Raw genomic sequence first — 14,197 nt, forward strand, 5'->3', positions numbered from 1 at the left:
GGGAAGAAAATTACTTAAAAGAGAAAAAAAAAACCAAACCCAAACTAAACAGCAACAGCCATTGCAATTACTGTATGAAATTAAGAAATATACAAATGCAGGAAGTACAGACCGTAGCTTATTTAAGATGGTCAGATGTTCTAGTTCAAAAATATTGGGGTTGTTTCTCCTAAATTTTTATACCAATTTAATCAAAGCCAATGCAGACATATGACTACACCTGCCGCCTTCTTTTGTCTGTATCCTCAGCACCTGCTGAACCACTTCTATCCCATTTCCTCTTGACAGTCAGATACTGCTTCTGTCTCTGTTTCATTGTGCAGTTAAGTGGCTGATCTGTCTTCCTCAGTACATTTTCAGCATCCTGCTGTTTTAAACATATCTCCAGAGCACCTGGACCCAAGAGAAAATAAGAAAGGGGAAGCAAAGAGAGGTGCTAGTGGGTGATGGGCAACGCCAGGAGAAAGCATGTTCAATGCAAATTAACAGAAACTGATGCAAATATATGGCAGGGTGAATTAGGCTGGATCTGGGAGCTTAGCAGAACACAGGTAAAGAGTTGAACTTTAGCCCCTGCTCCCAGGGACTGCTATATAATTCTCAATCACTTTATAATGACAAACAACAACTCTTATTGACAGCAATCTATTTCAGGTAAAGAGGGCTGTGCAAAGGCAAAGCTATGGCTTTGAATCTTCTCAGGCAGGGAAGGGCACCGAGCCTAGAGGCCCGTACTTTGAGCAAGCACTCTAACACTGACCTAAAGAAGAAAATAGAATGTGCTGTGACTTTTGAAAGCGGTTTTACATATTATGGAAAGCCAAACCTGAACTCTGGAACTACTTCTTAAGATTTCAGAGGAGAAAGAGAGGCAGGCATACCTGGTTTGGATCGTCCTAGCAGGACATATGCTCTGAGCTGCTTTGCCCTCCCAAGACTGAGGTGCTTTCTGGACATGCTAAAGACCATCTGTTGCTTTGGGAACTCTAAAGGTCACTATTAAATGAAATATGGTGACTTTAATGGACAGCTGGGTTGAGATTTTGAGGATTTAATTTGGATTTATGTGTCTGCAATCCCCTAAATAATTTCTTTTGCAACTCAGTTCATGACCATACAAGAAAAGAAGTATATTTTAAATTCTTTGGATCTTTGATGCAACCAAGATTGCAATTGTTCCTACGCTTTTTTGGGCTTCGGATTCACAGCCTTCCATGCAGTCAGATACCCATGGGCCAGGCAGAACTTTACTGATGTTTCTGAGCCAGTTTTCAGAACAGGCACCATATATCTTATATATTGATGATGAATAATAGAGATATACAGATCTGTTTTCACTTTCAAGAAGGTCTAAGATTAAAAATAGTAACATTTGCTTTATGTAATAGACCAAGAATTAAATTCAGGCTCTTTTCTGTATGCTCTCTAATAGCAGTAACACACAGAAGATTCACTCATTGGCTCATATATCAAGAAACATTGTTTCAATTGTTCATGGCTTTCATAAGATGGCCTTAAAATAGAACTCCGATTCTGATTTATTCAGAAAAAATGGGGAAAAAAAAAAAAGATGAAAAATCCTATTTGTAAACAATACTAAAAATATTTGGAGGGCCAAGCAGAAAATCCAGCATTTAATTTTCAAATAAAGCTAGAATTTAAAGGAAGATAAAGCAAAAAAGTTTATGCTTAAATTTAATTTATCATTAACTTTAATATAATATTTGTCCAGTAATAACATCTATGACTTAAACTGTATTACAATATGAGTGACAGAATGTATTTTTTTTTCTTGCAGAAGAAACAGTGAAAGGTCAGCAACTGTAATTCAAGGTCAAAATTTCTCCTGACTCTTGTTCTCTTCATACAGGAGCTGGTTTAAAACACTGCTCTGTTTGAGAGCTTTTAGACTGGATATATCTTCGCTAACAACAGGGACATCTTCACTTTGAGCCTCAGTTATCGGATCTTCACTGTCTGACAGTGCACACAGGAGTGTATCATTTTCATAGGTAGGAAAATAATACCTGAAAGCAACAAGATATAATTACTAGAGAGTCACATATTTTCTTAGAAAGAGGTTGAGCATATTTTATGAGATTAGATTTTACAAAAGGAAAAATGAGAAAGTCTGGTTGTCTGGAATGACAGGAAACAGCACACCCAAAAAATGAACCGGTATGTACATTTCAGAAGAGTCACACAGAAAGGCTGGCAACAGACAAGTCCTTCGCCCTATTTCTTCACCTGTGCATTGTCACAACTGAGGTCACAGATCCAGATTTGTCTCACAACAAATGTTTGAGTTAGAACACTCCCTGTGCTTTAACTACATATGGCATCATTCCCCAGACCTATTCAGCCTACTTATAACCTGAATCAGTGTTATGCTACGCTCTGTATTTGCTACGGAAAAAACTAAAGGTAAACAACCAACTTCTTTTGATGCCTAAAGTTAGGTAGACATTATGGATCTATCTATATTAGACATGCAAAAGACATGGTTTGTTTTGGTTCTAGAACCGTATGTCCAGAATGTGTCTTTACTAGCAATGAAATAAGTGCCAGATGCCCATCCCAGGCACAATCTACATCCATGTAGAGCGCTAATGGCTGGAAGAAACTCGTGCCTACAAGTGGGGCATTCGAGATGTCACTTTGGTGCACAGATTCAATCTTGGCTCCACCAGGAGGGAAAGTGCTCTGAGTACACCACATATGCCTTTCACTGTTCACTGCACAACTGCAAATACAGGCAAAAGACAATTTTGCAACAATAAACTTCTCTAACATACTGACTTGACAGTGCAGACAATTTATGGGGATAGTGCATCCTGGATGCAACTAGAAGAGCAGTATCACATGTTCATTTTAGCTTCAGAAAGTACAGGGATTTATAATTCTGAGTAGCTTTGAAACCACTTATTATTTTATCTGGGCCAATAAAGCTGGGGAGCTCAGGGCAGTGTTGCACTGGCAAAACCCAGAAGTTTCAACTTACTCTTTTACAGACATTATCAAGTAACAGTACAAATGGTGGAAGAAACGTGTGCCCTTACTGTGGTTGATCCCACGTAGACCTGGCTGGCAGGAATGTAATGTGTTTAGTCTCTTCCATATGACCTATCAATTCTCCTTTAGATTGAAATTTCTCCTGGCAGTTGTAACAACGACAATGATGGATTTCTCTTCTGATGAAGTTCACTAGCTTTACTTGCTGATAAAAGTTCAGACCTAGGAGAGAGCGAACAAGCAATTGAGGAACATGAGACTTAATTTACAAATGCTTTCTTGGATTAAGTATAGAGATTGATAAGGGTTTACTGAAGACCAGCAGGGCCTAAACTTATCAAATTAACTGAACAAATGCTTTTTCCCAGCTGCAGGGGAACTACCCCTTCTTTTAATGTAAAAATTGCAAACACCTTGCTTCCTCTTAGTCTACAGCAGAAAGCAAATGTTGGCCAAACACAGCTTACAGCACAGCCTTCTACATTGCAAGCAAGTCTGAACAGGCATAACAACTATTATTACTTATTATTTATTATTTATTATTATTACTACTACTACTAGTACTTATTCCAGGGCTTCAGACCTGGGACTCATAGAGTGGGTATTTGTAGAAGCTACTCTGCAAAAGAATCCAATGGTTTTAAAGAAAATAGCACGTGTCTTCGGCATTAACAACAGTTCCAGAAAATAGAAGCGTTCTTGGCATTCTTGTGGAAGCTGGCAGAAACAGTTTCCATAATGGAAAAGTTAAATGTCTGAGCAAAAATCAAATTGATACAGTTGTTTTCCAGCATTCTTATGATGTGGTTTTCTCCACGCTAGTGGCAAATGCTGACAGTTACAGCATCTCTTACTCACCATGCTCTGACTTTATTTTAGGAAAGTCAAATCCATGTGATTTCTGGAGGAAAAAAAAAAAAAGGAAAGAATAAAATATCTTATTTTCACTTCTACTATTCCAAGTTAAAAACTGTTCAGCTTTTCATAGACTGACACAGACACATGCATACAGATATGCAAACACATGAAACACCCCCCCAAAAGTTTTCTTTCATCAGAAACTTTTGTATTCTGTTAAACTGCAACACTCCTGTTAAATAGTTTATTAAAACTGAAACACAGATGCTAGCCATCAAATGTATTAAATCATCAAGTCATTATAATATTAAAGATGCTACTTCTTTATTGTCTGTGCCAGTCTGTACACTCCCAAGTAATAGCTAGTCATCCTCTCAATGTAAAACCTGACTCCACTTCATATTAAAGAGAACAGATGCTGGAGATGCATGTTGTACTTTAGTTCTGCACTAAAAAGGGCATTCTAATGCAGCGGCTGATTTCATCTTAACAAAGATGCTACAATCCTACTTTTAAATTTCAAAATAATGAAAGAACTGATATTTAAAACAAGTCTTACCTGCATGTGAAGATACAGTTTTTCCGTGGTATCTGCTTGTTGTTCACAGAACAGGCAAACTGCACACACAGGATGCTCTTCCCAGTCAGACCAGTCTCTTAGGATTAAGAGTCAAAAAAGATTAATTTAATTGTGGAAAAGATACATTTTGTGAAAGGGCACTTCAGATTCTGCACTCACACCACCAGAAATAAATCCAGAGAAACAGAGTACTTTAAAGGGGTGGAAGAGACAGTGTGGATTTATAGCTGGATATATCATTAGAATCTGGTTTACAGTCTAAAAAATAAGAAATTAAAGAATAACCAAGCAGTTACTGTTGGGTAATTCCTGTGCAGACAGGTAATAAGTCCTACTTGAATTTGCCTGTATTAACAAATGGAATCTTAACTTCAGTTTCTACCCAGTTTGGCAAGTCATCAAATATTGTGTTCAGTGTTTATTTTCATAAGGTCTTTTAAATTCTTTTATACCTTTCTAATCTTTCAATACACCAACCAAAGACATAATCATCGGAGTTCACTCTAAGGATTACTTACTTATCAAATATTATTATTCCTGAAAGAGACACTCATGCTACATTTAGACATGCAGACAGAGAAAAAATATTTACCAATACATTAATTTAGATCCACAATACTGCTGAGAGATATAAGTATTATTGCAACCAGGTATAACCAAGTAAAATTAAGCTCAAGTGACCGACAGAACCAGGAAGGTCAGGGACCCTGATACCAACAAATGACTTCCTGCTTATTCAACTCTCCACGGTCAGGGAAGCCACCTCTGCAGTGATCTGAGGGCCTGGACCACAGACAACCACAGACAGATGTTGCCCTCAATCAGCACCATCGACAAGTTTCCTTCAGAATCCTGCTTTAATCTCTAGTTGTTACCTTTTTATCAGACTTTTTCATATAATTTCTTTCTCATGCTGACATTTTTGGTGCTCACTCTTGATTTTTAAATTTGAACTAAAACAATTTAACCTTTTTTTAGTACGAAAGTAAAAAATGTTTTGCTTACATCATTACAAACCCAAAAGGCTGAGCTATATGCAAAAAAAAAATAGGCTTGTGGTTGAAATATGAAATTTACCACCCTTGTTGTAGAGAACTGTCTTTGATGAGAACAATTTGGAGTTGATTTGACTGGCTTAAATGAATTTTAACTGTGTACTAATTATGCACAGCATTTTTCCTTAACTACTTTCAACAATAATGGTCTTGCAAGTTTTTATAATGGGCACATAAGTAACTCTTACTCTTCTGGGTTATCTAGTAATTCCCGGTCATCCTCTGACTGCACTTCTTCCCAGGACTTTCCAAATTCCTGGGGAGAAAAAAGAAAAGAAAAAACATTTCCTGATTCACATCATATTTTATATATCAACTGAATGAACATCTGGGAAGTCACAATCAACATCTTATTTTGGATCACTTTGGTATTTTTCTGAGTTAAAGATAGTAGTAATAATAGTAATTATTATGCTTTAGTAATAATTTTTAAAATAACAATTTGTTTTGTCTTCTAATGGTGCATTCTCCACCCTATGTCTGGGAAGAAGATGATTTGGCACAGAGCTCTCAAGAAGAGCATCTGAGCTCTGTGTAAAAGTAGAGTGTCGCAACACTACCAAGACGTCCCTGAGGTGGGTATGTTATCACTGTCTCGAGTTTGCCATCGCACTTGCTTAGTTCCATCTGCCTACTTTGCTCTTCATGCAGCATATGCTGCTTAAACAATGCAGCTATCACACCTGAGACTGTTGTTGGCATAGCTACACCAGTCAGTGCTCGTACCTTGTACAAGGTTATGTCGGTAAAAACACATGGTGTAAACCTAGCTAGAGACTACTCCAGAAAGGCAGTATGAGCCAGGGCAGAGATCTCGGCACTACACTCCAGTTTCTCTTCCATCCTCTTCTCAGATGTGAATGTAAGCACATCTATTCATGGTGTTCTGTTCTTCCTTTTACTTTTTGTGTTGTTTATTTATATCTTAAAGACCTTCAGCTCAAAGTATATCACAATACATTTGTGCAGTGTTCAGCACAATGGCAAGCACTCTCAGCATGACTGTGATATAAATAACAGGCAATAAAAAGCTGAAGCGCTCTACTGAAATACCAGCAGTGATCTTTAGCTAGTGTTTTTCTTCCCTCTGATTCTTCCTGCCTTTAAAAATAAACCACAGCAAACTAACCAGTAATCAAAATAGTATTCTTGAACTCATACTTTTGATGGCTGTGAAGGATTCACAAAGACCACAGTTGACCATCTTGTGTCCATTAAAAAAACCAGAAAAGGCAGCTAATAAAAAGATCATTCTTTTGTTTATTTCATTCAAATATTCCTTCTGATAAATATATTTAATAACGTCCTTAGTAACAAGTGTTATTATTGCCTTTATAGTTGTTTGGAAAAAGAAGGAAAAGCTATCCATCATTTAACAACTTAATGAGAATTTTCAAAGCTGTTAGTGCCTATCAGGTAAATGATAAACAAATGTCTCTAGACAGCTCTAAACATAATGTCATCATATATTACAGAATGAAAATTCAGTAATTAATTCAGTGATACTACATGGTAGTGTGTAAACTCTCTGAGTTACAGGGGAGACTCATTAATGTCACCATTACTGTGAGATAACATGAAGCCATTAACACCTCTTACCACATGTTCTCCCAGCTGCACACCAGTTTCCTATGGCTGCTAATGTTAACACCTTAACGAGAGGATAGCGGCTCACAACTGCTGCAAAATGAAGATGAATGCTCACAATTTTTCCCCTTCCCAGCTTGAAGTATATGTGCACAAAAGAGGATGTTCAAAACAGCAGCCAGTATTAAGCTTCACCTTTTAATTAAAGGTGAAAGGGGAAAACCATGCGTAAGCTTTGTTATTGTTGCTGTTTCCTTATGGTGTTTCTGTGAAGGAGGCAGAGAAGGATCTTGTAAGAGGTCTCTGTTTCCCTCATCTATTTATATTCAGAGGAGAGAAAAAAGTAAAAAAAAAAAAAAAAGGAAAAAGGAAAAAGCTAATCAGGTCTTGTATCACTGGAAGATTGCACGGTGAATGGCTAACTAGGGACACTGTGATGAAAGTGCAGAGAGACTGAAGCTGAGCAATTGGGTGAGAAAGAGTTCTTTGAAACATTCTTTAAGCTCTTTGAGTTTTTTAAATTTTTCTTTTTTTAAAAACACTTTTTCAATTCTACAGCTTGATGGGCATCTGAAACCAAGGGTGCCTTTGTTAAGTATTCAACTTCCCTTGCTCTTTCATCCAAGATGCAAGAGCTCCCAATAATCATCTCTAGAGACTCCCAAGAAATTCTTAACAGAGGAAAAATTAGACTTGACATTGTTAATAGTTGAAACAGTAAAAACCACATAATTAAAAAAACTGCAGGCCTTACTATATATCCAAGGAAAACCAACTTTTTTTTTTTAAATACTTCCCGTGTGCCTCACAGAGAGGAGAGTCCTATAGAAAAGTGAAGAGAGCATGCAAATGTGTGTGGTTTGATTTCCTTTTCCAAAATGAAGTCCAAAGGCACAGAGATTGACTAACTCACAGACAGTTTATCTTCTCAACTTGAGCACAATTTAAGTGTTCTACAGGGAGAAGGTCTGCATGCTTCACTGAGGCAACATACCCCAACTTGAGAAGAAGTGCTGAGACAGGAGAAACTAGAAACAGCAGCTGGTATCTCAAGCAGTTTTCCCAAAGGAGCAGTTACTGAACTCCATGCAAATGTAGTTCCAAGCCTGTGGAGCTCAGAAACTCCAAACAGATGCTGCTTTCCCCTGCAAATTTCCTCTCACCCTTCTTCTCACCTGCCTCACTGCAATTACCTGAATTGTTTTATACTGCTGCAGAACTTAAAGATGCTTTATCACATACAAGAGATGGTCTTACTCCAACATAAGTTAATTGCCATTGGATGAATTTTAATATGACGTGTTCCCCCACTTGGGGGATTTTATTAAGTCTTGAACTATTATCAACTGATGAAGGGTTTTCCTTTACTATTTCACAAAATATACCCTGCTTAAATCAAAACAGGCTAAATATAAATTGTAACCCCCATAACAAAACATCTCCCCGAACCTCAGCAGAAAATAATGATAATTTAGGGCTTGGCAATAAGGAAAAAACATATTTTTATCCTTGAGGAAAAGTAAAGGCTTTTTGAAACAAGTTTTCTGGTAAGTAACAGGTACCATTTTCAGCTGTCTAGCTTTGTAATAAGCACATCCATTATAGTGATGTTACATTACTACAGATACATGCCATTAGCCACTTTTTGAAAATAAAAATCTGTGCTTACTACACAGTGCTGCTGGTAACAATCAGGTGAACACAGAAAGACCCTGTCAGTCTGGATCCACCTCTGTTCCTTGGGCTGGGAGTAAGAGAGTTTTAATAGTCTTCTGCTCTTTTTACGGCCTCCAGCAGGCACCACAGACTAAAAAGTTCTTCCCTCTCTATTTTTACTTGACCCTTTGTGCAAGGTGAGTCATGGGGCCACAAGCTAACATAGGCATAGAAACAGGAAAATTAGGTTGGAAGTTTTCTTGGAGAAAAGAAAAGTAACGTAACCTACATATGTATCCTGGATGCATTGTTGCTCAGTTCTTCATCCTCTGCTATCAGTTGGTTTTTTTCAACTTATACTTCAAACCTTTCCGAATAGGATTGGCATCATCTCCCATACTTACACTATACTAAGACCTCCAAATCCACTGAGGAAGTGACCTCACTGCCTTTCAAGTCATTTGCATAATTACAAAACTCCCACTCTAATTTAATCTAACTATCAAATAATAAACTTTTGATACTTGCTTATGAAAGACATTTATTATACGTGCACATGACAAAAAACATTTCCACACCTACTAAAGATCACGTGTAATACACATCTTAACACTAACCCGTGAGCAACAGAACGTGTCAATAATATGGGGGCAGACAAATCAAAGCAGCTTGTAGGTCATGACAGAAGTCATAGAAAATCTCAGAACACCAAAATATTTACAAAGGAATTTGTACTTATATTACTCATTGCTATGCCAAACTGGAAATTTAGGGGAGGGAATCACCAACACACAGACATACAATGTAACTTAGGAAACAGATTCACACAACTGCACTGAAAACACAAGTGAAGCCAAAAGCAGAATGGAGGGAAAGGAAGAAGGCAGGCAAGCCTACTGCTGTAAATGAAATCAATGGGAGCTCTGCCATCAGCTTAAAAACACAAGTCAGAACTGGCCAGAAGACCATGAGGCAATTCGGGAGACATTCTCAGGACATCTGAACAAAAAGGCCTTAAAACCTCTCAGTACAAAAGCCACAAAATAAAGGAAACTGCCAGTTCCAGCTTAATAAGACTATTTTACACAGTGCTTGGTGAAGATAGTAAGTAATGGAAAATTATATAAAAGGACAATAATGTCTGTAAGATGGCTGTACTAAAGAGCTATCCATTTAAATAGCTTAAGATCCAGTTGCTGATAGAAAAGCTTTATGGTGCACATCCTAAAAGTAAAGTGGATAAGGCTGTCATAACATTGATGTTTACCGTTAGAGACCTACTTAGTCTTACGGTCTTTTTATGATGAAAACAAACTTGATCAAACTGGCATATAAAAAGATCTTTGTTACATTCTCAAAATTCAAACTTTTCTGTGAAAACATAAAAAAATAGATAAATTTTACACCTACATCTTTAGGTCAAGATAAATTCAGTAGTAAATTTTGAAACAGTACATCTGTAATTTCAGATAAAATATCTAATCCATGCCTGTGTCTGTGAAATTGTATAATTCCCCATGACATTTAGAGCAATGAAAAGCACAGATCTTTAAGACTCATTTAGAAGTCAGTAAAGCCTGACAGTACACATTAAAAAAAAAAAAAATCCTCTAGTAAATTGTGAAGTGCTGGGGGAGAGGAAGCAAAATCAGTACATCAAGGCATTACAGAAAGCATACCTTGCATAACATCTAGAATTCACTGAACATAGACTCAGCTCGAAAAAAAGAATCCTATCACATTAATATAATCTACTGTAGACTATATATGTGCAGTAGAGAATGTTATTTCTCCTTACATGTAAAGGCCAATCTACTGAACCCCCAGTGAACAAATTAAAGTTCCTCCCTTTAATATTTTTCTCCTTTGTGCAAAAATAAAGGCTTTACCAAAGGCTATTTTGAAAGCAAACACCTTCTACTATGTAGGAGCTATCCTAAACATTTCATGTTAATGAAAAATTTAATCTCATGCAACATTAGTGTGCAAATACACATTTTTATAGCAAAGTATTTTAAAAGTGTTTAAGACAGATTTCTTAATCTGTTTTTAATCCTTAATTAAAAAAAAATCCTTTCTTTAAAAGAAGAAATGTCAGAAGTTCTGATATGGCTACAGTTTGAAGTATCAGAAAGACTGAGTAGAAACAGTCCACTGGGTAGAACGTAGTGAAAGACAGCTGAAAATGTGTGGAAAGAAAACATGGCCGTAGCAAAGCATATAGAGCCAGACAAAGAATTGTGATCATTCAAAGTATGTCCCAGGAGAAGCACTGGCAGCACAGTGGTACAAACCTTGCACATGCAGACTCCCCTGCCCAATTTTAAACATTTTGGCAGTTTGACATATCTTACTTGGATTATATTTACCATCATCTGTCTCTAATAGCAAGGACATGAAAAATACATCTCTAAGTGATGCTGCTAAGTGATCAACACCTGAATCATTTCAGGCTGGCATGAGAAGTTACTCTACGACGTCCAGTACCAATACTGGAGAGGACCAAGGCCCTGACTTGAGCATTCTCATGTGATTGCCCATACTATTTAATAGTTTGCATGCTCCATGGCCACACCAGCAGTGCTACCCAGACAGTGCTTGGACACGGTTCAAGGAGCATACAGGCCACAGATCATGCTCAGCAGACAGCATGGACAAGGCCACCAGTTTTGGAGCAACTGGAGAGAGTGGGAAAAGAGGTTAGGTATGCAAATACTAGCGTTGCTGTTATATTTATTTTGGCATATTCTGCTTATTAGCATGACACAGCCACTGTGCCTGCACTGATATTATGAACTCCCTGCACGTCTCAAATTTCTGAAGGAGTATTACTTGATTCTTTGTGCTTCTGGGTGTTATCAATCTGAAAGCCTTCCGTGATGGCATGACTGGTTGGGTGGGTGAGGGGAGAGCAGTAGATGTTGTTTACCTCAACTTCAGTACAGCTTTTGACACTGTCTCCCATAATATCCTCACAGGCAAGCTTAGGAAGTGTGGGTTGGATGAGGGGTCCGTGAGGTGGACTGAGAACTGGCCGAATGGCAAAGCCCAGCGGGTTGTGATAAGCGGTGCCGTCTAGTTGGAGGCCTGTAGCTAGTGGTGTGCCCCAGGGGTCAGTGCTGGGTCTGATCTTTTTCAGCATATTCATCAATGACCTGAATGAGGGAACAGAGTGTAACCTCAGCAAGTTTGCTGACGATACAAAACTGGGAGGAGTGGCCGACACACCAGAAGGCTGCGCTGCCATTCAGTGAGACGCGGACAGACCAGAGAGTTGGATGGAAATGAACCATATGAAATTCAACAAGGGCAAGTGTAGGGTCCTGCACCTAGGGAGGAATAACCCCATGCAGCAGTACAGGTTAGGGGTTGACCTGCTGGGAAGCAGCTCTGCAGAGAAGGACCTGGGAGTCCTGGTGGACAACAAGCTCTCCATGAGCCAGCAATGTGCCCTTGTGGCCAAGAAGGCCAATGGTATCCTGGGATGCATTAAGAAGAGTGTGGCCAGCAGGTCGAGGGAGGTTCTCCTCCCCCTCTACTCTGCCCTGGTGAGGCCACAGCTGGAGTACTGTGTCCAGTTCTGGGTTCCCCAGCTGAAGAAAGACACAGGACAGAGTCCAGTGGAGGGCTACGAGGATGATTAAGAGACTGGAGCATCTCTTGTATGAGGAAAGGCTGAAAGAGCTGGGTCTGTTTAGCCTGGAGACGAGAAGACTGAGAGGGGATCTCATCAATGCTTACAAATATCTAAAGGGCGGATGTCAAGAGGATGGGGCGAGACTCTTTCCAGTGGTGCCCAGTGACAGAACAAGGGGCAATGGACACAAACTGGAACACAGGAAGTTCCACCTGAACATGAGGAAAAACTTATTCACTTTGAGGATGACAGAGCACTGGCACAGGCTGCCCAGAGGTTGTGGAGTCTCCTTCTCTGGAGATATCCAAAACGTGTTTGGACGCGATCCTGTGCAACCTGGTCTAGGTGATCCTGCTTTAGCAGGGGGTTGGACTAGATCATTTCCAGATGTCCCTTCCAACCTCTACCATACTGTGATTCTGTGATCTAGCTCAATTTCCTGATCAAATCTGGGACAGATTCAAATCTGAACAATGAATGCAAATTCGAGATAGAAGGTAATTTAAAGAGGATGCCAAGTTCTGAAAACATAAGATTACCTGCAGGACTAGCAGGATTACAGAACTATTAAAATCACTTAAAACAATCACAACATTAAATTCAAGTCTGTTAACTTGCAAGAAAGAAGTGAATGCTCATTTCTGTTGAGAAGAGAGAGAACATCTACCGTACAGTACTTCACAACTTTTTCCCCACTGTGCAGCAAGTATAGGTCAATTTTTAAGGCAGTGATATTTGACTATCTAGAAAAGAAAACATAGCCCTCAGATCTTTGGAAGGGAATTATAGAGGATCACAGAGGGAATTCACTCCATCTTGGGTAGAAGGGACTTGGCAGAACATTAAACATACAACTTTTTGTTCTTAGAGTAAAACGCAGGGAGATATAAATTAAATGGAAAGAGGAGGTAAAACAGTCAAGGATGCCTATTTATAACCTGGATATTAACACATGTGGAAGGCATAAAGACTAGTTCAGGTGAAATATCGTTATTTCTGGCACAGAATGTAGCAGCTTTTGAAGCAGTTCTTCACGAGTTGAAGACAGCAAGTGAAAATCTGTTACACACACATGCATATGCCCTCTCAAAGGTCTGAGATAAAAAATATTAATACCTAGCAACATACACCTACCTGGAGGCTAAAAATGAACACTTTTTGTTTCATCTATGTATCTTTAATTTTCCTCCTCTTTGCATTTAATTTATACTCTGAAGAGCACTTCCAGCTTAAGGTTTGTAGAAAATAAGCTCAAAGCCAACAGCATTCAAGTTTGACTTCCATTTACTTCATTAGTCTGTCTCATTTTCCTTTCTGGTTATTAAAGCAGAGACTGAGCACTAATGACATGATCATTAGAGTCTCTTCAAGCTGCATTCTCGCATCTCTCAAAATCAATTCTCAACAACAAATGTTTACTATTCCTTAGTTTAACAATTATCCAGAATACCATACCATAAATGAGCATATTTCTTAAGAGTCCTTCACTTGATTTTTGACCTTTGTACTAATTGCTGGTTTGGAATTACTCACTTTTAACAAGATATTGTCTTTATCTCTTTAGTAAATTTTCTAATTATTCATAGAACCACTTACCAAGTAATTAATGATATAAAATTTGTCATATTCTTTGTTTTTGGCATTGATTCTGCGATGCTGCTTCTTTCTCATGTGATCTTTAAGCGTGTTTTTGTCTCTGAAGACTTTTTCACAGTATAAACACTGTAAACTAAGATAAAAAGGTAAACAGGTCAACATGTTAAAACAAAAATAGTAGAAGATAATATCCTTAAATTAGCTGGAGATATATAC

The 14,197-nt window shown here is 38.3% G+C and overlaps 1 protein-coding gene across 1 annotated transcript in view; it reads right to left on the minus strand.

Moving 5' to 3' along the window:
- Nucleotides 1-1,694: 1,694 nt before the first annotated feature.
- ZNF277 (zinc finger protein 277) overlaps nt 1,695-14,197 on the minus strand; it is a 54,352-nt gene continuing 41,849 nt past the window's right edge. Inside the window, exons 7-12 of the mRNA XM_075744126.1 lie at nt 13,982-14,114; nt 5,694-5,761; nt 4,430-4,526; nt 3,871-3,913; nt 3,060-3,234; nt 1,695-2,027 (exon numbers count right to left, since the gene is read on the minus strand). Coding sequence (XP_075600241.1) covers nt 1,835-2,027; nt 3,060-3,234; nt 3,871-3,913; nt 4,430-4,526; nt 5,694-5,761; nt 13,982-14,114 — 709 coding nt within the window. The 3' untranslated portion in view covers nt 1,695-1,834. The remainder of the gene's footprint in view (nt 2,028-3,059; nt 3,235-3,870; nt 3,914-4,429; nt 4,527-5,693; nt 5,762-13,981; nt 14,115-14,197) is intronic.

This window comes from Balearica regulorum, chromosome 1 (genome assembly GCF_011004875.1).
Source record: "Balearica regulorum gibbericeps isolate bBalReg1 chromosome 1, bBalReg1.pri, whole genome shotgun sequence".
NCBI lineage: Eukaryota > Metazoa > Chordata > Aves > Gruiformes > Gruidae > Balearica > Balearica regulorum.